At 37.2% G+C, this 25,326-nt stretch overlaps 3 protein-coding genes across 3 annotated transcripts; 2 read left to right on the top strand and 1 right to left on the bottom strand.

The window, feature by feature from the left end:
* The first annotated feature begins 698 nt into the window (after positions 1–698).
* On the top strand, positions 699–7,049 carry LOC147850378 (kihadalactone A synthase LFS-like). The gene is made up of 11 exons (XM_087336093.1): positions 699–808; positions 1,583–1,787; positions 2,939–3,058; positions 3,332–3,383; positions 3,744–3,865; positions 4,036–4,136; positions 4,594–4,652; positions 5,069–5,125; positions 6,168–6,213; positions 6,308–6,387; positions 6,663–7,049. Exons 1-11 carry the CDS (start codon positions 734–736, stop codon positions 6,724–6,726), a joined length of 981 nt encoding a protein of 326 aa, XP_087192219.1. The 5' UTR covers positions 699–733; the 3' UTR covers positions 6,727–7,049.
* Positions 7,050–8,018: 969 nt separating this feature from the next.
* On the bottom strand, positions 8,019–12,727 carry GAPB (glyceraldehyde-3-phosphate dehydrogenase B subunit). The gene is made up of 8 exons (XM_087336094.1): positions 12,546–12,727; positions 11,663–11,824; positions 10,808–10,975; positions 10,045–10,205; positions 9,870–9,931; positions 9,580–9,629; positions 9,077–9,483; positions 8,019–8,353 (listed from the first exon to the last, which is right to left on the bottom strand). The coding sequence occupies exons 1-8, from the start codon at positions 12,684–12,686 to the stop codon at positions 8,218–8,220; spliced, it is 1,287 nt and encodes a 428-aa protein (XP_087192220.1). The 5' UTR covers positions 12,687–12,727; the 3' UTR covers positions 8,019–8,217.
* A 5,260-nt stretch (positions 12,728–17,987) lies between these two features.
* On the top strand, positions 17,988–22,847 carry LOC147850376 (oligopeptide transporter 7-like). The gene is made up of 7 exons (XM_087336090.1): positions 17,988–18,107; positions 18,348–18,982; positions 19,379–19,476; positions 20,096–20,665; positions 20,976–21,231; positions 21,435–21,617; positions 22,036–22,847. Exons 1-7 carry the CDS (start codon positions 18,083–18,085, stop codon positions 22,651–22,653), a joined length of 2,385 nt encoding a protein of 794 aa, XP_087192216.1. The 5' UTR covers positions 17,988–18,082; the 3' UTR covers positions 22,654–22,847.
* The last annotated feature ends 2,479 nt before the right edge of the window (positions 22,848–25,326 follow it).

Below are 25,326 nucleotides of genomic sequence, written 5' to 3'. Positions count from 1 at the left end.
GAATTTCCGTATTTTCTTTTCCGATTCATATTTGAATCGACTCTAAATTGTGAACTTACTTGATACATTCATATACCAATGTCAAAATATATTGCGCGTGGTACATTTTAATTTAAAGGAAAAGGAAAAGGAAACGTAACTCCTCGGGTCGGAAATACTGGTCGATTCCAATAATTTTACAAGAAACCACACTTGGTCTAACAATTTTAAGTTCTTTTTTTTTTCAATCGTATGCGCATTAATATCTTTATAACCTAACATACATATTCAAGGGGAAGTGTCATGGGGTTCGCTAAACAAAGATCTCGGGCATTGTACACTTTTCCATACGAGATGCTATTCAAAAATCATTGCGAAATTTTTTTTGTTGACTAGGTGACATCTTGGGGGGGGGGGGGGGGGAGGGGGAGATGGTACGGCATTTTTATACCGACCGGATCACACAAAGACTTATATGCACGCAAATGCGCGTGGACAAACATACACATAATCCAAGTGAATATATATATATATATATATAATGACCTGTATTATGATTTGAGTCAAGGAGACATGTTGGGAATCATGGTAGGGAAGAAGGAATGGACCCGATCGAATTGACCGACCCAAGATGTCCGCGGGAAATATTTGACCGGACAATAACCGGGACCGAATGACAATGACCGGACAGTATGGGGGGGGGTCTATTTATATCGAGTGGCTCCAATAGACTTGTACCACGGTGACCACAAACATGACAAACATGACCATAAGCCTTGTGGACCTGTCTTGCCCAGATCTCCACCTCACTGCCTCCATCCTCAAACAGGTCCCCCACCCTTATTACATCCAATATTGATTGGTTCCCTCTCATCCATTCATCTATCACTGCCTTCATCTATCATTTGTCATTACATTGTTGTGGATTTAGTGTTGCCTTTTGATTGGAAATAATTGTCTGCAATGATTTGTTGTTGTTGTTGTTGTTTTTGTCTTAAATCATTCATCCAATGGTAGTAGCCAATATTGATTGGCTCCCTCTCATCCATTCATCTATCATTTGTTATTACATTGTTGTGGATTTAGTATTGTCTTTTCATTGGAAATAATTGTCTGCAATGATTTGTTGTTGTTGTTGTTGTTGTTAGTCTTAAATCATTCATTCCATGGTGGTAGCCAATATTGATTGGTTCCCTCTGATCCACTCATCTATCATTTGTCATTCCATTGTTGTGGATTTAGTATCAAGTCTTTTGATTGGAAAATTATAATTGTCTGCAATGATTTGTTGTTGCTTGCTTTTGTCTTAAATCATTCATTCCATGGTGGTAGCAAAAATTAAGCTTATATATTTATTGTCATCTATCCAATTTGCACTCTTGGTTTGGATACCAATCAGAATATTGTGAGGATTAATGGCCAATGAGCACATAGGACTGTGCTCCCTGGCTGGGTGCATCTGATGCTTAACAGTAACATAAGTAGTGATTAATAAAAATTGAAGCACTTAAAGGATTAAACTCTGTAAATCTTGGTAGAGATAGGTTCATCACTCAGCATGCATTAATCGATCGAATTATGTCTGGTCTGGCTCCGTCTCTAGGCATGTATGGACTGCGGATTTTTCTATGTGATCAATCATGGTGTGGAGGCTGCAGTGGAGGAGGAGGTGCTCGCGCAGAGCCGCGCGTTCTTCGCGCTGCCGGCCCACGAGAAGATGAAGGTGGCCCGAGATGGCAAGAGGAACTACCGCGGATACACGCCGTTCGAGGACGAGACGCTCGATCCTTCCACTCAGGTCACCAAAGGTACTGGTGCACTGACCATGATCAATGATGATGATGGTGATGAATCATGATCAATGACGGTGATGAATCATGATCAATGATGGCGATGAATCATGATGATGGTGATGAATCATTATCAATGATGGTGATGAATCATGATCAATGATGTTGATGAATCATGATCAATGATGCTGATGAATCATGATCAATGATGCTGATGAATCATGTTGATGTTGATGAATCATGATCAATGATGTTGACGAATCATGATGATGGTGATGAATCATGATGATAGTGATGATTCATGCTGGTGATGGTGATGATGATGATGATGATGATGATGATGATGATGATGATGATGATCGTGATGATGTTGACAGTGATTATGATGGTGGTGATGATGATGATCTCTAGTACTCTGGCTTTTTTCTTTGATGATTCCTTAAGTTACTGCCTGCAATCTATGTTCTTAGCATTCTTATCAATTCCCAATTATGTTATCGATATTTAATTTGTTGGCAAATCATTTTACCTTCATGAAATATAAATCTTTTGATTTCTATAGTAACTGATTTCCCTGTGAGTTATCATTGATCATTAGTATCAAATTAGTTTTCTGTCATTAGCTTGTTAATATAGTCTTTTGATTTCTATTGTAACTGATTTACCTGTGAGTTGTCATTCATCATTAGTATCAGATTAATTTTCTGTCATTAGCTTGTTAATATAATCTTTTGATTTCTATAGTTGGTTCTCCTGTGACTTGTCATTCATCATTAATATCAGATTAATTTTCTGTCATTAGCTTGTTAATATAATCTTTTGATTTCTATAGTTGATTTCCCTGTGAGTTGTCATTCATCATTAGTATCAAATTGGTTTTCTGTCATTAGCTTGTTAATATAATCTTTTGAATTTTATAGTTGATTGTCATGCGAATTGTCATTAATCATTAGTATCAAATTAATTTTCTGTCATTAGCTTGATACCTGTTGTTTGATTATCGTCACGCCTTCTCATGTGCATATGCAACATTTAGACAAAGCCTGCAATTCGCAGATTGATTATTTAGGCTAATTGACCTAACTTAATGGATTGATTAGCCTAATTGTGGATGGTTAATTGACTGATTAGAAGTAGTAACTTATATATATTAGGATTATGCTAACCAGGTGACTGTAAAGAGGGATTCTACATTGGGCCAGAAATGAAGAAAAAGCAGGGAGAAGAAGAAGAAGAAGAAGAAGAAGAAATGAAAGCTTTCCATGGACCAAATCAATGGCCACCCACAGGTAGGATCAACACAAAAAACCGATTCATTAAATAAATAAATAAATAAAAATAACTAGCTGATTAAACAGTTAGTTAATTGATAATTTAGCAGTTGATTAAACCAATTTCGCTCATAAAATAAGCACCATACAGCTCAAGTGGATTAATTTACTCATTCAAAAAAACAGAAATGTCGAGTCGATTAGAAATGAAGGGATAGGTATAGGAGCAGAACAATATTGTATTAAATTAAGTTGGTTTGTGTATTAACAAAAAAAAAATTATCCGCACAGATCTGTTGCCATTATGGAGGGAAACCATGGAAAAATATTACGAGCAAATGCTGTGAGAAATCCATCCTCTCTCTGTGTGTGTATATATATAGATAGATAAATAGACAGATTAATGTATAATCATAAATTGTTATTCATTATCAAGGACTGGATGAACATTAATCGATCGGTTTGAAGCGATCATAAACGACCCTAAACCATGAATAATAATAATAATAATCATTAAGAACCGTGATGAAATCATCGAGTGATGAAATCATTAACCTCCGCGATGAATCATTGACCGAAATGAATCAATCAGGAGAACCGGGGAAGGATCGTTAAAACTAACATTCTCGATTGGATTGGATTACATTCGATTCTAGTTGAATACAAGGATTTTAATAAGAAATTTCGGTTGGATTGCAAGCAGAAAGGCTGGGCGGGCGATCACGAGATTGCTGGCATTAGCATTGGATCTGGACATAGATTATTTCGAGAGGCCAGGAATGATGGATTCACCCATGGCCTACATCAGGCTACTCCATTACTCAGGTTTTCTTCAACTCCCATCATCATCATCATCTTCTTCTTCTTCTTCACAATCAAACAAGAAATGGAAATATTTACAAGCCATACCCCTCCCTGATTTTTTGGAAATCCTCAAAATACCCCTCAAACTTTCTTCTTGTTTTTTTTGTTATTGTTGTTGTCCACTTTACAAGGCGAGGTCTCGAGGCCCGAGCACGGGATATATGGAGCCGGGGCTCATTCCGATTACGGCATGATCACAATGTTGGCCACGGACAGTGTCCCTGGCTTACAGGTATCTCTATGATTCACCGTATTTCATATCATGTGTGTCCGGATCGCTTCTCGTAAGCTCGACGATCTTATGTATGATCTCTTACATATAATTAGGTTAGAGGTTTTAGTACCTAGCCCTAGGCTTGTTGTATTAGTACATAGCCCTAGGCTTGTGGTATCATGCACTTTTGCATCTACCTAAACTATGGCACTGCATTCTCGAACAACATTTATACCTAGGCAAAGTGTCAATGGAAAATTTTGTGGCCCTCGAAAATCGTGCCTAGCTAGAGCTAGTTGCCATGCTCCACCCATGTCCATTGCCCGATCACTTTGATATCGCATGGGAGCTACCCATGACCACTATTCAGGGGGCTCTTCCCCACCCCAACTCGAAACGTTCTAAATAAAATCTGGCATCAGTTCATTGAGTAATTGGTCATAGAATAAAATCTAATGAATATTATGGTGTTTAGATTTGCAGGGAGAAAGATGCATCTCCGCAAGTGTGGGAAAATGTACAACCTATCAAGGGGTGAGTCGCAACAAACACACAATTCTTAGCATTTTAGCATCAGTTTATACTACTAGTAGCAACGGATTATGCAATGACTTTGTACAACATGTCAAGATAGCAACATGAATAATTAGTTACCACATCCAACAATAGTAGACTTTTGTTTTATTTGTTTTTCTTCTTTTGGAACGGGGGCGAGGGGTGGGGGCCTTGTGCTAGGAGAATTCAATTGTTCTATATTTCAAAAAACATGCTCACTTATAAGTTTTAAAAGTAAAATGACCCTAGCTCCTACATATATTCGCATGCTTGGTAAGGCGTCAAACTCAAGCGCATAGTTAAGCTCCACAAAATTAAATATGCCTTGCCATAATGATTTCATATATCTCACAATATCTTGCTGACAAATGGCATCAATTTTTCCCTTGCAACAGAGCTTTCATTGTAAACTTGGGTGATATGCTTGAACGTTGGAGCAATGGAATATTTAGGTGCTCTCTCCCTATCTCTTTGTCTTATCTATACAATGCTTCTTACCGTTAATTGTTTACTGAACTAAGTTTATGCACCAACCTCTTTTTGGCACATATATATGGTCTCTACTTAGTATAGATGTGACCTTACGAAACATACGTGCATAACCCCATGAGTCGTGTTTCTTGCCTCTCGAGAACATGAAAATATCAATGTCTCTCTCTACCATACAATGTACTTAAAAAGTGAGAGAGAAAAGATGATCTTGTAGTCACCTTGAATTGTGTTGTGTATGGTACCTCATTCTCTTCACAATGTTATAAACAATGTACCGAAGAGGATGAAATACCGCACACAGAACACAAGTTCAAGGTGACTACAAGATCTTCACATCATAAATGAAGCTTCCACCCTTGCATCTAATTGTTGGACCCATGAAAATTTTGAATTTTTCTTTTGGGAGGTTCTCACCCTATACATTGAGCTTTCTTTGAAATAGGATGACGAGCTTTTGAAATAATGGGGTTTGGACCTTACATGTATGTGACCCATGCATGACCATCCATGCACCCCTCCCCCCATCAATGGATTAATTACTTTAATCACAACTACAATTAGCGCACTACATATATTGTTAATCACACTCATAATATTTAATCAGTTGATATTGTAATTATTGATAAATATAACAAATTCACTCATAATTAACCTACAATTGATATTGTAATTTGGGGGGAGATCGAAAGGAAGGATAGGAATTTAACTCAAAAGCTCATCCTCAACTATCTTTTGCGCAATGAAACACACTTCACGTGTTTTTCTCATACAAATTTCATGAAACAAGACAAACCAACAAGCTCACATGGACAAATCGTGCCCATCATCTTCTAGTCATGCAAAATATACTTTTACAAATGCTTTGTGAGGCCAACTTGCTTGCCACATAAATATAGCCATGAAATTTAACAAGAATATAAGAATTCCCACATTATGTTTGAATTTTTCAGTTACTTCTCCTTAATTTGAAGACCATTAGCTTACTTTAATGTCCACCTGCAGATCGACATTGCATCGAGTAATCTTGACTGGGCAAGAGAGATACTCGGTAATTAATGACGACTATACTTGATGCCCATATTGCGATTGCATATTTCTCTCCACCTACCAATTTAATCCGAGGTTTTGGATGTTTAATGCAGATTGCATTCTTCTTTGATCCCAATTTTGATTGCTTGGTGGAGTGTGTCCCTACTTGTTGTTCAAAGTGGAACCCTCCCAGGTATTTGATGAACCATAAGAAGTATCTCCCTTTTCCTTTGTTTTCACATGGGTGTTTCCAATAGTCATCACACATTTAATTAGTCTCTCTTATGTATGCATGTGTCACACAATGGATTACCATGTGTAGTTTTCTCCACATTACACATACACGACAATATCACATGTAGTTTCCCTCGATGTTATACATAAGGCATGCACTACATATGCATGTGCTAATCTTGCATAGAGTAGTGTATATTTCGGCGATATCATATTATTTTGGTGATCTTGTAGGTTTCCTCCAATAACAAGTGGACAATACTTGATAGAGAGATACAAAGTTAGCTACAAACGATAAATAAAGTTGCTACAATGCTCATTTGACGATGGCTCATTGTATATAAAGCCAAATTCTTGTACAAAGAGCCTTGAGCCCACTCTTTTCTTACCTCCATCAAATCAAAATCATCGGTTTACTAGTGGTCTTCTATTGCCTTGGTAGCACAAAAAGTTGGAACTCTACTCCGAGCCGAATATATTCTTATATTAGGCTGTTGATGGTTTTAACACAATCCTACTCACAAAATCTTTCACTTTTCATTGATGCACACACTATTATTGGATTCATTATGGTTTGTACTAAAATAAATTAAAATGAAATTGTGCTTTCAATCCTAATAATTGTACTATTATGTTTGTGATGAATAGGTTCTCTCTACATTGTAATCTACCTTAATTTAGACAATCTTTGTTTGTGACAAGAACTTTTTACTATGTTTGTGACAAGGACTAGTCTGTTTTGACAATTTTGTTGGTAGCATAAAATGTCGAAGCTAGATGAGATCACAAGCGAAGAATCTAAGTTGAAAAGCTAACAAAGACTTATCATGATTCATAATATTAGAGATGTGAAAAATATACTAGTTTGGTGGGGTTTGAGGATGGGAATCAGGATGATTGTTTTCTGTACATATTGGTGAGTGGTGAATAGGGAACATGTATTAGTGTGATCAATGATTTCTTTCATGATGGTCTAGGCTCTAGAGCTATTCCTCTGAGCTACAAAGTGTTTAGCAACTCCTCTAGCCAATTTCTTGTCATAAACATATAATAATGAATATATTATTGAACCCACAAGCTGAATGATTTCAAGTAACGAGAGCACATGAGAATAAAACGTTGGGACCAAAAGAATGTTTGAAGCAATCATTGGTGAGGTTTCAACACATGACAGGAACTAAAATGAGAGTCCCCAATGCACCACATACTAATGCATTCATCAAGGCTAGATCACCTAAACCCTAAACCCTAAACTCGGTGTACAAACCAATTTGCGGTAAAGATAAATTAGTTGGAAAAAAATTAGGACAAACGTTTTATCCCGAGATCTTTCAAGACGGACAAAAGTTTTGCATGATCAACATGTTTTGAGAATACATCCAGTCAAAATGTATGTCCAATCAATTTCTTCGCCCTTTACGACTTGCCAACACATCATACGTTGTGTGAACATCATAGCGTTAAATTTTGGCTCAACACAATTCAAGTTTGAACAGCTTCCTATGAATTTATAAATGTATGTATTCATAACACATCTTAGAGTTAATTGCATTTATTTTGTGCAATGTCTAACACGAAAGCCTTCCTTTATACAAATTCTAAATTATTCGAAATAAAAAGCCTTTATATCAAGTTATATGATATACAAAGATGGAGCAAATGAATTTTAGAAGGCTAATATACAACCTTAATGTCTCATTAGAGCCGTTACGACCAAAGAATTCCTTTGGTAACAACTCTTAGTGTTCAAGGAACAAATGAAAATGAAGCCCCAATTAAAGAGCGACATTTAGTCTTCATATACTCTACATTCATCGGTCTCAGGGTTAGTTTTGCAAAAGGCGTCCAAAGGGTCTCCACTGGTAGTAGTCTCACTACCAGGCCACTTTGCTGCTACAAGATGTGCAAGATCCACCACCCTTTGGCTAAACAAAGGAAGACCAACTTTAGTTAGAGCATTGCCCTAAAAAATGTAAAAATCAATTCCAAATACATTTTAATAGTTATGTTATTTAAAGAAAGCGGAAATGTTGTAGCATAATCTCATCACATGTTTTCATGTGTGTTTTATAGTTGAGGACTATCCAAAATGTGGCAAATTCCTAAAAAGATGTGGGGGATGTTATGAACATTATTCTAGTTTATCCACTAACGCAATATACAATGTGAACTTTAGGATTTTACTCCAACTATCTCTTATATATCCCAATTGCCTGTAACCCCGATTTGCATAGTTTCAATATCTCAATTTATAATTTGAATGAATTGCTAGCTTTTGATTTCAACAAATTTGATCCACTTTTCTATGTAATATTTCAAATTTTATGATATTTGATGCTACAACTAGAAATTAAATATTAGTGGGCCATGATTCAACGATAAATATAGAGATAAAGATTCTTTTGTTCATATCTTAATATAGGGATTGACACTTGTATTTGTTATCATGTAGAGGTCTTTGTTGATAGACTAGAATCTTAGATATAAAATTAGAGGGGAGTTTGTTCATGTTGTTTTAGTGTAAGAGCTAAAGAGAATTGTTTTTGGTCACATGTAGATAAAAATAGAGGACTAGTATTTGTTCATATGAAGATGTAAGATTGTGTGTATGTGTGTAAGATTGTATGAGAGAGAGAGCCCATCATTACCTATATCCCCACTCATTGTCATACCAAGCTACCACCTTCACCATGTCATCTCCCATGACCATGGTCAAGGAGGAATCGACAGTGGATGACACATCGGAGCATCGGAAATCAACAGACACGAGAGGGATATCGCAAACCGCAAGGATCCCCTTGAGAGGGCCATCAGCAGCCTTCCTAAAGGCATCGTTCACATCCTCCGCAGTAAGTCCCTTCTTGCTCACATTGATGACCAAGTCAACCACCGATACATTTGGGGTCGGAACACGAAGGGCAATGCCATTGAGCTTGCCCTTCAACTGGGGCAACACAAGTGACACTGCCTTTGCGGCACCTGTGCTTGTCGGCACAATGTTGAGCGCAGCAGCCCTTGCTCTTCTAAGGTCACGGTGAGACGCATCGAGTAACCTCTAAAAACAATGCAACAAATATAAACATGTTAGATTATCGAATCACATCTACATGTGGTTGTGACAGGCAATATGCTAAGCAATGACCAAAAATACCTGGTCACCAGTGTACGAATGGGTGGTGGTCATGGTACCCTTTACAATTCCTGCAAGTTTTTAACACGCATCACTTAAGTTGCAATGGTATGTATACCAATCCCCAAACAAAAGTTATGCAGTTGACCCAGTGATGGAACGCTTCATTAGGTGTGGACTAAATAATTGTGTCTCGGACACATGTATTTTAGTCCACCCTTAATCATTGAACACACACCCATCTAGCATCCAAAACATTCAAGAATAGCCGTTTGTTTCTTCGTAGCATTGGGTACACACTTTTTACTTACCGAATTCTTCATCAAGGATTTTGACAAAGGGAGCAAGACAGTTGGTGGTGCACGAAGCATTACTATTATCGACATGCAGAAACACAAAAGAAAAATTTAGTTGGGGTCGTACGAAAAAACATGCAGATCAGCAAAATTATGTGCTAGCTTGACATGTAGTTAAATCAAATTTTACCTCATAATGTTGGCAGCCTCATGAGAATATTCTCCCTCGTTCACTCCGATAACGTAGGTGGGGATATCAGCACCTTTGGCAGGGGCAGTGATGATGACTTTCTTTGCTCCGGCTTGGATGTGCTTTCCAGCTCCCGGGCCATCAACGAAAACTCCAGTACCCTACCATGTCTTATAATTTAATTTTGTTTCTCATCATGGATCATTGTTATAGAATACTTGGCATACAATACATGTAGCATACATATGCTACGTATTCTAACTTTATTTATAAATACTTCAAATTCGTATTTTACAGATAAAATACGTGGAATACTTGTAGAATACTAAAAATATGTACAATACTTGTAAAATACAGTAAATACTTCTTAAAATTTAAAGTTTTTTTCAAAAAAAATCATTTTAAACTTTTTTGAAATGATAAATACTTGTTAAATACGTAGAATACGTCAAATTTTTAGAATTTGTGAAAATTTGAAAAATGGCAGTTCTAAAATGTACAATACGTGTAGAATACTTCAGAGTATTCTAAAACATATTCTAAATGTAGAATACGCGTTTTCTAACAACTATGTCCTGGATATTGTTATAGATAACCACATGCACACCACAAAAGTCCCCATTGAAACCTTAACTAGACCGATATAATAGGGAACAAATCATCCCTTAACCTTAGTACACCAATAAACCATCCCAATCATGTACCATAAATACTGGTGTCATAATACATATATCCATAAATGAGTTCTTTTTTACTTACTTACCTCAATGACTATGTCAATACCAAGCTCGGCCCATGGAAGCTTGAGTGGGTCACGGCTTGATACAACAGCAATAGGCTTCCCATCAACAGAGATGGTTTTGTCATCGACAATTTTCACATCAGCTTTGAAAGTTCCGAGCATGGAGTCGTACTTGAGGAGGTGAGAAGCCTACAAAAACATTGATCAAAGTGACATGACTATTGCCTCAAACACATGATTAAAGGAAATCCCATTTAATTCATCTCTAGACTAGCTTGAAGTACTGACATGATCATACTATTATCTGATAATGTTCTTAAATTTATCTTGACTTGCATTAAACCATCTTGAAACTGAGGTATATAGTACTAGCATTATTATTGAACATCAAAATGTATGACGATTATTTCAACATGTGGTCGATATGCTAGTCTTAATGCACAAAGTACTAGCATTATTATTGAACATCAAAATGTATGACGATCATTTCAACATGTGGTCGATATGCTTATCTTAATGCACTACAAGTCATCTCTAAACCTGTGGTTAGTGCACTAGGGTTTTTGAACTAACATTAAATCAAATAATTCGAAGTGGCATAATCATTTCAAAATGCACTTAGAATAGCATTTGGAGGTGGAATAGGTTCTTTTAAAATTGATTTCAATGCATCTTTACTGACTTAAACCCATCTTTACTGACTTAAACCCCATTAAAAGCATTGGCACTATTTAGACACATATCATTTGGAAATGTGCTTAGTATTCTTGACATCATTAATCTCTCTAAAGTATCTCTAAATGTCAATGTAGTACTCATCATGGAAGTATATTCGAAGATCAAAGATGACGATGAATAAATCATGATGGCCATTACGTTTTTGACACCTCCACTGTCGTTAACAGCAATGACATCGAGAGGAGAATCTTCGCGTCCATGCCAACACCGTAAGAAATTGCGTCCAATACGTCCAAATCCATTGATTGCAACCTTGAGCTTAGCAACAGTTTCCCCTTTCACAGCAGTATTTGACCTAGCCTACAATTCACACATAAATGCTGTTATTCTTTTCACAAAGTCTTCTTATCAATGGAAAACACATAACAAACTTGACCCATGTCCTAATATTAAGAATAAAATTCAGCCTTCCATCACAACATCCTATGCATCTAAATGTACACAAATTCATATTGTTAACTTGAGAAAAGCACATCAAGAAGCAAATTCGACATTAACCATGCTTTCCTAAACACATTCTTAGTGTTTAACTTTCTCAAAAACAACAGCTTTAAAATCATGGTATAATACATCTAAATATGCAACATTCACATAACTCGCACACTGGAAACCCAGACCTTAAATATGGTATGCACATGTAAATCTAAATATAGACATCCCAAGTTGTTTTAACATTGGAAAACCACATACGGAAAAAAAACATTCAGCCTCTAACCATGATATTATACATCTAGCTATGCACATTCAGCCTTCAATTCCATGATGATAAAAATTGTGTATATACACACCCCAAATATTGGAAACCCACTTACCAAAACCAGATTCAGCCTTAAAACCATATGCAGCAACATTGGAAAACCAGAATCATGATTATACATCTAACCATATGCAACAACATTGGAAAACCACATTCAAGAACCATGACTTCAGATCAGGTAACACAAGAAAACATGGTAAAAAACACCATCATTTAAAGCACACACACACACACGTACATATATCACTTGTCTAGTTAGCATACCTTGATAAATACTTGTCTGGCCATGACACCGTCAAATAAGGTGCCACTGTCAGTATTGAAGCTTCTTCCATAAGTGATGGCAGATGATGACTTCAATCCAGTGAACTCGGAGATGTTGCAGACAGTCATGGAGGAGGCCATAGCCAGAGAGGCTTTGGGATGTAGAGATAACCAGAGTATACTCTGTTTTTCCCACTCCTTGGCTTTTCAGAGAGTGTTTCTCAATGTTCTGTTTATTTATTTTCATAACCACCAACTCTTTGTGTGTGTGTGTGTGTGTGTGTGTGGATGAGGTTCTCATTGCTTGCCACTTGTCTTGTCTTCTCTTTTTCATTTTTATGTGGTCTTCAAGCTTCACCTCATCTCCTTCTCTGCCTTCAATCCTTTGTATCGAGTTACTACATAAATACCAAAAAACTCGTGTATCTGTGCGATCATGCCACTTATGTCTGCTTGTGTGTGTGTGTGTGTGTGTGTGTGTGTGTGTGTGTGTGCACGTGTGTGTGTGCGCTCGTGAATGAATGTATTTGCATATGCATGTGTATATGTTTGTGAGTGCATCTATGCATGACTGTGTTTGTATGCATGTGTATGTCTCTATGTGTGTGCATGTGTTTGTATGCACGTGCACATGCTTATGAGTGCATCTATGTATGAGTGTGTTTGTATCGATGCATGTGTATGTCTCTATGTGTGTGCATATGTTTGTGAGTGCATCTATGCATGAGTGTGTTTGTATGCATCTACATATGTTTAGGAGTGCATCTATGCATGAGTGTGTTTGTATCCATGCATGTGTTTGTATGCATCTGCATATGTTTAGGAGTGCATCTATGCATGAGTGTGTTTGTATCCATGCATGTGTTGTATGCATGTGCATCTGTTTGTGAGTGTGTATATGCATGCGTGTCTTTGTATCCATGCATGTTTGTGTTTGTGTTTCCCACTAGTAACCTCGTGCATTTTTTAGCTTGGGTTTGAGATCTCCCACTAATAATATCATGGATGGTACCCTTATAACATGAGTTCTAGTATAGTGACTTCACAACATCTCTATATTTGTTTCACTTCATGAAATATGATATCCGTTGTTCTTTCGATTGATGAGATGACGTAACATCGTCATCATAAGCCTCACCCATTCGTTGTGACTCCGGCCTTAAGTAATATCTTTGAAATCTTAACCTCAAATTCATCATTCAAAGATAATGACAATTTTGTACCATTCAAAGACATGTATCATAAACTTAATGCCAACATTTAGCATCAACACTTAAAAACCACATTGATGTAAAAATGTGCATGTTGCACACCATTTTCATTTCATCTCTTCGCTTGTTTTGTTGTATTGTAACATTACATCTTATGTAGCACATGTTGTTCACCACTTTGGGATGAATACCCATGGTTCCACATTTGGGTACACATGTATGTGTATGTGTGAACTTCAAAATAGAAGTTTAAAACAATTGTATCACCCCTTGTTTGAATGACTTTTGGTTTCTTGGTTTTCAAAACTTATTTATTGGCATCACTTTCATTACACTAGCACTCATCACAAGTCAACGAGCCAAATAAATAACAGCATCGCTGGGTGAAAAAGCTGAAGGAAAAAAGAAAAAGATATCGTGACTCTAAAGGATGTGAAAGTGCAACGCAAGGCAAAGAATGGAATGGAGTGGACTGCAAGGCAAAGGGAAAGGGAAAAAACGGATATAAAAAGACACTTATACTTCTACACTACATAGAGAACAACTCACAAACTTTTATAATAGTTAAAGGACTAACTAAATACTTCTGCGCCTTCATCAAGTTGGCCTTTTTCTTCATTGAAATCATGGGTGGAGGACATTACCACAAACATACTATTATGATGCATATGAACAAGAAGAAGAAGAACATGAAAACATTGATGAAAAGGCATCATCATCATCACTCCCTTGGGCATCATAAGCCTTTGAAACATATTTATTTAAACAGTGTACCTTTTCTTCATCGTCCTCATTGTCATCCCCACTTATCGCATCTTGCAAGTTCTAGTAATATTATCACTATGAATGATATAATAATTACAAAGAGCCCTAAAAAACTTAATGAGTCCATGGAATATGATACTTTAAAGAGATCGTTCAAGAAGGTTCATCCTCATCCTCCTCATCCTCATCATCATCAACCCCACCATCACCATAAGGACCATGTTCACAAGCATTCTCATATGTGGAAGTGTGAAAGTCGACATCCAAGTCCATCATCGTTTGTACCTCCAAGTGCTTCAATCATATCATATGATGATATATCAACAAAGCAATTTCCACAACATGGTATTTTAAACATTGGAGCAACTCGCCATCATCATGGACATTGCAACCAAGAGCTTTCTCATATAAGTATGCCCAAGTGTAAGTGGTGTGAGCGACATGGCTTTCCACCACCTTCACGGAAGGATAACATCGATGTTGAAAAGTATAAAAATGTGTCAACACCACCACCTAACATTAATATTGTTGGCTCAACCCCTCCTTGTACCACCCATCCTCTCAACGATGTCCCAGGTCCTTCTCACATGCCCGGAACCTACAACTAATGTTGATAATTTAATTATATTCCTAAATTAAAAAGCTAATGAGATCTACACGATCTCTAAAAAAACACAAACTATTGTTGTAAGAAGTTACTTTAAAACCTACATGTTTTGGGAATTTGGATACCAGAGGTTTGTCATTCAATAAGGCACTCATGATGGTATCACTTTCATAGGGCTATAATTTTAGAAAGCTATCTAAATCCTATTTTTCCAAAAGGTATTGCATGTTCTAGAATCTCTATGAAGGCAATACAAGGAATATATTGTTTTGAGGTGCCTTGACATGCCACTTTGTAAATCATGTGTCAATTTCTCATCACCAATGACCCTGTAAATTACCAATGTAAGGCGAATAATGTAATTGTTATCTATTAAAAAGTAACCATGCAACAACTTACAAGTATTACTCTATGTCAATATTGCTCCAACTAGCATAATCAATTGCAAACATTGATGTAAGATCCTTCTCTATATTGTCTTCTTTCTTAACATGCAAATTTGGCCTCTCAATACACAATGCCAACATTATACCGTGCTAGTTGTGCAAACGTCTTCGAATATTATATATGCTTTAGACATTGGAGACGTCGTGCTAGTTGTCCACTCTTATCGTTGAGATATTTCTAAAAATGTGAAATATGGATTCGCTATTTAGATGCAATACATCCATGATTTCGTCTATATATTCCTACACAACAATTTGCTAATTTTGGCCCTCCATTACTATAGGTTTTCCATTATCCTTTCAATTTTAGGGTCATCAATAATAGAGCACACATACTTTCCCTTGAAAAGCTTTAATTATGTGTGTGTCATTAGATGGTTTCTTGTGCCTTTTTAATTAATTGTTTTGGAAACTCACTTTCACATTTGTAGGCAACTTAGGGGGCTAGTAGATGGTGCCACAAGGTTGTTCAAATTTGCATGTAGTGGTAACGTTTTGGCTTTGTAGCTTCTTTTTGGGGGACAACTAGTGGCACAACCCCCAATTGATGATTATTTTATGTTTCTTCAGGCCTGAAAAAGAAATATAGAAAGGAGTATGTAAGTTTGGGATCAACTTGCCTTGGATCTAGGGTTACATATAAATTGGAGGAAGTCTCGCCTTATTTCGTATATGAAGAGTGATTTGGAATGTTTGGGATGACAAGGGTTAGTGATTACACGAGGATCAACTTGTTGGAATTTGGGGTATATCCATTTAGTGTTGATGTTACAAATGTGCAATTGGATTTCTTGATTTGTGGTAAATTGAAGGCGAATTTGACGTATTGGATGTCTCAATTATGGTCATTACATGTACGGATCAAAGTAGTGCAATGTATCATGCATGATACCCGTGTTATTATACTTTTTACCATAACTCCCTTGGACTAAGAAGTCATTGCAAACATTGTTGCAACGTCTTCGGTTTATGTTGTATCGGAAGAGAGAAAACGTTGGAGTTACGTGGATTTCATGGGATCATTTCAATACTCCCAAATGGTTAGGAGGAGTTGTTACTAATATTTAATTTAGAAATGCATTTGATGGCCCATAGATTTGCATTATTAAAAGATATGTGTCAACAAGATCAATTTACGAGATATGTGTCAACCATTAAATTGAACCACTTAAAACCTATCAATCGATAAACTCGAGTATTAGAACCAAAATGTTCAATAATAATTGAACCAAACCATTTAATTATATTGGAACTGATAAACCGTTAAACAATGGCTTAATGATTCAGTTAGGTTTGAGCCAAAATCGGGCCCATTGCTATAATTGATAATGAATCTCAATGATTGTCAAAATTTGAAGATGCTAAATGATGGTTATGTTTATCTCCCCAATTATGGATTTAGTTGGGAGAAATCACAAGATTTATACCATTGTTGCATCATGTATCTTTGCCAATGAAAACAAATGGTGTGCCTTGGGTGGATTGGCGATCAAAGGATGGTACGCGCTTATTAAAGGTCACTACAAATATATTGTATCATGATGCAATGTCATCGTTTTATTGACTATCACCTAAAACAAAAGGGCGTGATATATATGTAAGTCGAATGCAAGGTGGTGGAAAACATTGCAAAATGGTTGGCGTTCCCATTTGCCATTTCGTGCAAAGGTAATTCATATGGAGAGTTGTGATTGTTGGGCTCCCATAAGGTTCAACCTTTAGGAGAAGATGACTAGGGTCAAGTACGTGCTTCTTTTGCACCATTCCATTGGAGGACAATACACATAGGTTCATTAGATGCCATATAACACATATTACCGTTTGGAAGTACTGATAGGAGATTTGACATGTTTTATCTCGTTGTTATTCGTGGCCTCAACAATGGGTTTTTGTTCAATATGTTCAAACTGGTTAGAATGACAAGTTGGAGGGAGATCTTATTCCAATTTTTACGATACCTGGGGACTGCAACAGAATCGGAAGATGCGTAATGCTTTCATGTTCGACTGTAGACATGGGTAGGTAAAGCCTATGTGAAGAAGTTGAACGTTAGGCATTCTCATGTGGAATTTTGGGACGTGAGAGGCCTTTGAGGATCATTTGCTCAGTTGCATAATATTTAGGTTTTCTAATGGCATTTGGCGAGATGTCCCACTGTCAACAATAGATGGTAGAGATAAAGAAGATTAAGAAGTTGTAAGAGTGGGTTTTACATACAAATTACAATGAATATAATTGTGTGCTTTTTACCAAAGAGAGAGAGAGAGAGAGAGAGAGAGAGAGAGAGAGAGAGAAAGGTCAATTTCAGGATTAAGAAAAAGAAGAGGGCTAATTTTGGGATTTTCCTAAACTTCTCTGAGCAAATAATATAGCTACTGGATTTTATCTCTTGAAAACAGGAGAAAAACAGGGGTAGAGAGAGAGAGAGAGAGAGAGAGAGAGAGAGGAGGCCACAGAAAAGAAAGAGAAGGAAGAGAGGAAGAAGAATCTAAACGCAGAGATTTAGCCATGGCGGATGGAAGGTCTGTCCCACGTAAGTTCTCTCTGTCTCTCTCTCCCTCTATATACATACATACATTTATATATATGTGTTTTGTTTTCTGAATTATTGCATATATTTATGTATGTATATGTATCTGGGTTGTTTTTCTGAAACATTAATACTATGATGTGGTCATATGGTTGGGAATTAGATCTGGTTTTGGAGGTCAAAAGTTATGCCTTTTCTCTTTCTCCTTGTTAAATGATCCAAGTAAGTTTTCTTCCATGGCAGTTCTGAAGACGGATAGATCCTTTACTCATCAGGAAACACAAAATATGGGCAGATCTTATCGCTCGCCAGAAAATATTCCCTTTTTGGCAAAACAGAGTTGGGAAGTCGAAAGAGAAGAAGAACAAGAGGGGCAGGAGAAGCAAGGAAAACAAAACTATGAGGAAGAACAGGAAGAATTTGAACTAGAGCTTCCGTATGAGAAGGATCAATCGCCTATCGAAGAAGTAGCATTAACAGTTCCTATCACAGACGACCCTTCGATTCCGGTTGTTACATTCCGAATGTGGACATTAGGTCTTCTTTCATGTGTTGTGCTTTCCGTTTTGAACCAATTTTTTTGGTTTCGCACTGAGCCACTGAGTATAACGGCAGTGTCTGCCCAAATTGCTGTTCTACCTCTGGGACGCTTCATGGCCGCCACATTGCCAACACGGAAGATGCGCTTTCCAGGAACAAATTGGCGATTTTCTCTTAATCCAGGCCCATTCAATATGAAAGAACATGTTCTTATCACTATCTTTGCTAATGCGGGTGCTGGTAGTGTCTATGCTATTCATATCGTTACTGTTGTGAAGATTTTTTACAAGAAAACCCTCAATTTTGCAGTCGCCTTTATTATTGTTGCTACTACACAGGTTACATAACTAACTCACTTTTGCTTTTGCTTTTTCTTTGTTTCTCTTTTGAATTGAAAGATTTTGAGTATCAGATCACTTTTATTTCTTACCAAAATGCATCTCATTCTTCCTGAAATCCCCCACAAGAAAGAAAGGTTGCAGGGGCATAGAGCATAGAGATGTTTGTGGGGGAATTGATCAAAATACCTTCAATTCTTCAGGAGATCCTGAATATACCCATTTGGAAAGAGAATTTGCAGGGAGATACAAGGAAATTGCACATAGGGATGTTTTAAAATATTTGAAATTGGGGTTTAGGGTGGTATTTTGTTAATTTTCCCTTTTGTATTGTGTATTGTGGTAATTGGTAGAAGGTTTTTTGGCCTGAAGTTGTTAGAGTGTTGAACTGGAAAGGTTCTAGGATTCGGGTGGGCGGGCGTATTCCGTACACATCTTGTCGAGCCAGCCACTATGTGGTGGCCATCAAACTTGGTACAAGTCTCCTTGTTTAGGTAAGCATATCATTTATTCAAAAGCTGTGGTTTCTAACTCGAAGAATGAATGTTCCAAAGGATGAATGTATCAGAGAATGAAAGTTCTGCAAGATCAATGCATTAGAGAGGGACTATTCTGATCAGACACTGATGCATGGATCCTTTGGATCATTCATTTTCTAATGCGGTAATTTGTCAGGCTGCTCATTCTCTAACGTGTGGACCCTTTGGATCACTCTCTAATGCGTGCATGGATCCTCTGGGCCATTTATTCTCTAATGGATGGATCCTTTAGATTACTCTCTAATGCATTGATTCTTTGGGCCATTCATTCTCTAAAGCATTGATATGCTAGAGACTGAATGATATTAAAGAGGAATGTTGTGTTAGAGATCTCACAAGCATGGATACTTCAGACCATTCATTCTTTAATGCTCTGATAAGTTAGAAACTGAATGATATGAAAGAGGATTGATGGACATGGATATTTCAGACCATTCATTCTCTAACACATTGATGTGTTAAAGACTGAAAGATATGAAAACGGATTTATGGATTAGGGACTAAGCTATATGTTAGAAAATTGATGCATTAGAGATATCACGACACTAATATGGACTAATCTTTCCTTTCACAGGGCTTTGCATGAAAAAGACAATCGGCCCAAGGGAGGATTGACAAGGAACCAATTTTTTGCTCTTACATTGGTGTGCAGTTTTGCATATTATCTTCTACCAGGATACCTATTCCCAATGCTTACCTCCCTATCATGGCTTTGTTGGGTATACCCACAATCTGTATTAGCTCAGCAGTTGGGCTCTGGTCTCTCTGGCCTTGGGTTTGGTGCAATCGGCCTTGACTGGTCGGCAGTATCATCCTATCTTGGAAGTCCTCTTGCCTCTCCATGGTTTGCCATAGCTAATGTCCTAGCTGGCTATGTCCTTGTTGTTTATATAGTCACTCCATTAACTTATTTCTCAAATGTCTTTGAAGCAAGAAAATTTCCTATCTTCTCAGACCGGCTCTTTACTGGATCGGGTCAACCTTACAACATCTCAAAGATTATCGATGCAAATTTCCAGCTCGATCAAGCAGCTTACTCTGCTTATGGACCATTACATCTCAGCACCTTCTTTGTCTTTTCATATGGTATTGGATTTGCAGCTCTCAGTGCCACTGTTGTTCATGTGATACTCTTCCATGGCAGGTGAATTTTATATGACTCTTGTTTCCTTTACCAGTTTGTTATTCTCACCAACTGTGCAACATTAGTGGGTAAAGTTATGTGGCAATTATGGTAGATGGCTTTAGGAACAGGTTTAGCTTCTTGACCATACTAATGAGTCCAATAAAACAATAATCGCGAGAGACAGTTTATTGTGAGAGCAAAGGACATGTTATAAAGGTTTATGGTTTGAGGTTGAATCTCATTTTCCAACCATATTACATGTTGCAGTTTAAGATGATGAACACTTTTGAACGGACATTCAATATAGTGTAAATTTGTTGATGTGTAGAGATATTTTGGAGCTGAGCAGAGCTGCTTTCAAGGTTCGAAATGTCGATGTTCATACACGTCTTATGAGGCAATATAAGCAAGTTCCTCAATCATGGTTCTTGGGCATTCTTGTTGTGACCATTGGCATTGCAGTAGCTGCTTGTGAGACCTATAATGAGCAGTTGCAACTGCCGTGGTGGGGTGTGATTTTGGCTTGTATTATTGCATTTCTATTCACTCTACCAATTGGGATAATAAGAGCAACAACAAATCAGGTGATTAAATAAAGTAAACAATTTGGGTTTTCAATGCTTTTTATCCTTTAGAGACTCATATGTTGAGAAAACAATGCTTTTATCCTGACCTCATTCATGGGCTGGGGAAATTGATATTTTTTCTCTTCTATTTTCACTAGTTTGTTTGGGAAAATCTTTACTTCTCTTTACTAATTTCACTCGTGTGTGTTGATGATTTTCAGTCACCTGGCATCAACATTATTACCGAGTATTTGATTGGTTATCTTTATCCTGGACACCCAGTCGCTAATGTATGCTTCAAAGTTTATGGATATATTAGCATGTCACAAGCACTTGAATTCCTGCAAGATTTCAAGCTTGGGCACTACATGAAAGTTCCTCCTCGAGCAATGTTCATGGCCCAGGTATCCATCTATATACATTTATCCCCAGAAAATGAAAGAAAAAAGAAAGAATGAAATGCTTTCACAAAAAAAGAAATGAAATGCTGTGGAAAAAATAAAGAAGGAAATGCAGTTGAAAAAAGAACCACAGAAACCTTCTCGAAAAAGGAACCAAAGTAATGTTCTTGAGAAAGAACCAGCAACCAATGAAATGCATTTTAAAAACCAAACAAAAGAAATGCTTTAATACATGAATGAAAATGCAACTCAAAGAAAGAGCAAATGCAATGCTCTTGAATGAAGAACAATGAAATGCTGTCGAAAAAAGTACAAAGAAAATTCTCTCAAAAGCCAAAAAGAACAAATGCTCTTTTGTTGTGTGTGATTACTGTGGTCAACGTATGATTGAAATGGCACTTAAATGTTTTGAATTGTGCAGCTGGTAGGAACAGCTGTTGCAGCTGTATCCTATTTAGTAACAGCATGGTATATGATTGAGAATATTCCTGGAATATGCGATCAAGCTATATTGCCTTCTAATAGTCCTTGGACATGTCCTGGCGATCGTGTCTTCTTTGATGCATCTGTCATATGGGGGCTTATTGGTCCACGGCGAATTTTTGGTGACCTTGGCCTTTACTCTTCTGTGAATTGGTTTTTCGTTATTGGGGCAATTGCTCCTTTTTTAGTATGGCTATTGTGCCGACGTTTTCCGAATCAGAAATGGATAAGGCTAATCAATATGCCCATTTTAATTGGTGCTACCGGCATGATGCCACCTGCCACTGCAGTCAATTTCACCAGTTGGTGTGTAATGGGGTTTCTCTTTAGTTTTGTCATATTCCGATACAGAAAAGCATGGTGGCAACGGTATAACTATGTGTTGTCTGGAGGCTTAGATGCAGGACTTGCTTTTATGGGGATAATGTTATATATATTTTTAGGGTGGGAGGACATCTCTCTTCAGTGGTGGGGGGCAAATCTTGATAATTGTCCATTCGCGTCATGCCCCACTGCCCCTGGCATTGAAGTATACGGTTGTCCTGCTTTCTCTTGAAAAGTTTTAGTAATAGCCAATAGCTTCTCGACATGCTTGATCTTTGTAATATATTCTGTCTATATTTTTCTTAGATATTCTTTTCAAGATGGTGCTGAAATGTAAATAAGGATGATACATACACACCAAGCTTTGTTATACAAGTTTCCTCCCAATGAAAGAATAGTTGGACATAATTGAAGTACATTTCTTATTATGTTGTCCTTTTTATTTCTACATGCAATATGGGTATTGGAGCTTAAAGAATGCCATTCAAAGTGCCCAATAACTTTTTTTAGTGTCATTGTGGTACCAAATGTGAACTAGGTAGCATGTCTATAGAGAACATTTAAATTTTGTTTTGTAATGATTTTATCTTTGAGATTGATTGTTGCACTCATACAACAGGGAATAAGAGATTTCACTTTTTGATGAGAACTACTTGATTCATCTGATTTCTGAGTGATTAGTCTTGTCATTATTGTTAAGAGCTGCCATATTTAGTGGGTTTGGGCTGTTTTAATAGGAGGGTGGTTGTAATGTATATTAGTTTATCCATGGGTCATGGTTACAACATTTTAGTGTCGATATTTAGCAATTGCCATTGTTTTACGCGAGAGGAACTTACTCTTTTGTTATCTATAGAAGCTCAACCTCAAGACGTGCTTGGCTAATCTTGTTGCTTATCTCCAAACAAACACTATAATTATACTGTAATTAACCAAACAAACACTTTTCTAGAATCATGTTCTCAGCATCTTTGACCTTCTCACGTGTCTTGATGGATTTAGATCTTTACTGATCCATCAGAAAGGGAGTGATTACCCTAATATTCTATTATGGGAATTTCATCTTTATTGCTTGAGCAATGTGCATGACCATTGATGTCCACACATGTGAAACACGTTGTGGGTTTGAACCCATAACCCTCTCATCACAGGCTACCATGTGAAGGATGAAAGAAATTGTTTTCTCGGAAATGTATTTCTACATCAGCAAGTTTGGAAAATTGGAATGGAGGGAGCCCTTCGATGGGTGTATGGGTAATAGATAATGCATTTATTTTTTTTCCTGAAAAAATATCCTCCATTGGTATTAAAATGAAAGTGGCCAAAGGCCATGTACAAAATAGGCTAATATTACTTCAAATATTGTAAAGCCATGCCGAATGACTCTAGCTAGTCTTTCTAGGTAAGATAAGTAAGAAAAAACCCCCCTTGCCAATCTTTATAGGCAAAGAAATTACAATGATACCATACCATTATCCAAATCAGAGAAATGCCCATGCTTTGCATTTGTTCAAATGAATCGAGTGCTTTGTGGCCTTGTCCATGCTGGACATATGTTATAATGAAAAACAAACTTTTCCAGCACTTCCTTGGCTGTTCCAAACCCACCACATTTGTCATACATGTCCATTGAAGCATTGCCCAATACCATTATATCATTATCCACAAGAGCCATATCCGCTTTTCCCTTGTCAATAGCTTCTACACTTCCACAAGCCTTTGCTACGGCAAGCTAGGAGACCACATGTAAAGGAAAAACAATCTCTAGCATGTAAAAACAAGTCCATTTTCTCATGATTGCATTCCAAATGGCTACATTTGTAGTTAGAAGTGTCTGAAACACATCTTCCTTTGCCCCTTGTCATCTGAAGACCATAGTCAACATATAAACAACATCTCAGAGTATCCAGTTTTTTCGAACTTCTTTTTTCCACATTAGCCCTCAACCTTGGACAACAAAAATGCCTACAAAATCAACCAACCTCATAAATCCTGTAATGTGATCACTTTATCAACTAATTCCAATGTCTGAAGTCAATCAATGTCTTCCGATGACATCAACACATTTGGCCTGAGTTGTTGTGTCTTAAAAACATTAAAAATCTCCAAGCTTCAAAACATGTATTGTCGTTGACCCTCAAGAAAAACCTTCCAAGTCCACAACATCAACACTCATAAAACAAAAAAAGAAAATGCGTCTACTCTCCCATCGTGAAGTGTGCTTCAACCCCCGCCAACCTCACAACTCATCCTTATCAAACAAGAATCTGTTTTATTTTCCCCATCCAACATCTAGCCGATTACCACCAAAGTCCACCTCAACCATCTCTCGTCGTAGACCACCAAAACCCTGTACATACAAAAAACATAATGACACTACTCTCCGGATCCCCTCATGAAATTATGCTTCTGCCCCCGACACCATCGTCACTCATCCTTGTCAGAAATAGATAATGTGCTTCGTTGTCCATATCAACAATGTCATCTTTTACTACGAAGGTCCTTGAGATTGGAAGACGCGATGACCAACATCCAATGTGCTCTCCTTCTCCCCTCATGAAAGTATGCTTCAGCCCCTACACCATCAAAAAATCGAATGAATCACTCTCCTCAAACACTCCTAAAAAACTGCTTCACCCTCCAACACCATCTTTATGAAAATCTGCTTCATTTTCAACATCAACCATCTGTCCATTTGCAGATTCCATCAAACATCCTAACATATAGACATCAAACAATAAATATAATAAAGTATAATATTATATACACCCTCAAAAAATCGAATGAATCACTCTCCTCAGACAGTCATAAAAAACTGCTTCACCCTCCAACACCATCTTTATAGAAAATCTGCTTCATTTTCAACATCAACCATTTGTCCATTTTCAGATTCCATGTTTATAGA

The sequence above is a fragment of the Azolla caroliniana genome, unplaced genomic scaffold (genome assembly GCF_043228905.1).
Source record: "Azolla caroliniana isolate FFs.n. ecotype wild unplaced genomic scaffold, voAzoCaro1.0.p SCAF_21, whole genome shotgun sequence".
NCBI lineage: Eukaryota > Viridiplantae > Streptophyta > Polypodiopsida > Salviniales > Salviniaceae > Azolla > Azolla caroliniana.
The sequence above is the reverse complement of the archived record's forward strand: the minus strand, read 5'-3'. Positions and strand labels throughout refer to the sequence as shown.

Coding starts and splice junctions, on each gene's coding strand:
- LOC147850376 (XM_087336090.1), top strand. CDS start 18,083: ATGGCGGATGGAAGGTCTGTCCCAC. Junction 18,108..18,347: donor GGATGGAAGGTCTGTCCCAC/GTAAGTTCTCTC, acceptor CTTCCATGGCAG/TTCTGAAGACGGATAGATCC. Junction 20,666..20,975: donor GTGATACTCTTCCATGGCAG/GTGAATTTTATA, acceptor GTTGATGTGTAG/AGATATTTTGGAGCTGAGCA.
- LOC147850378 (XM_087336093.1), top strand. CDS start 734: ATGACAAACATGACCATAAGCCTTGTGGACCTGTCTTGCCCAGATCTC. Junction 809..1,582: donor CTGCCTCCATCCTCAAACAG/GTCCCCCACCCT, acceptor CTCCGTCTCTAG/GCATGTATGGACTGCGGATT. Junction 6,214..6,307: donor CTGGGCAAGAGAGATACTCG/GTAATTAATGAC, acceptor TGTTTAATGCAG/ATTGCATTCTTCTTTGATCC.
- GAPB (XM_087336094.1), bottom strand. CDS start 12,686: ATGGCCTCCTCCATGACTGTCTGCAACATCTCCGAGTTCACTGGATTG. Junction 11,825..12,545: donor CCAGACAAGTATTTATCAAG/GTATGCTAACTA, acceptor TGTGAATTGTAG/GCTAGGTCAAATACTGCTGT. Junction 9,630..9,869: donor AATCCTTGATGAAGAATTCG/GTAAGTAAAAAG, acceptor AAAAACTTGCAG/GAATTGTAAAGGGTACCATG.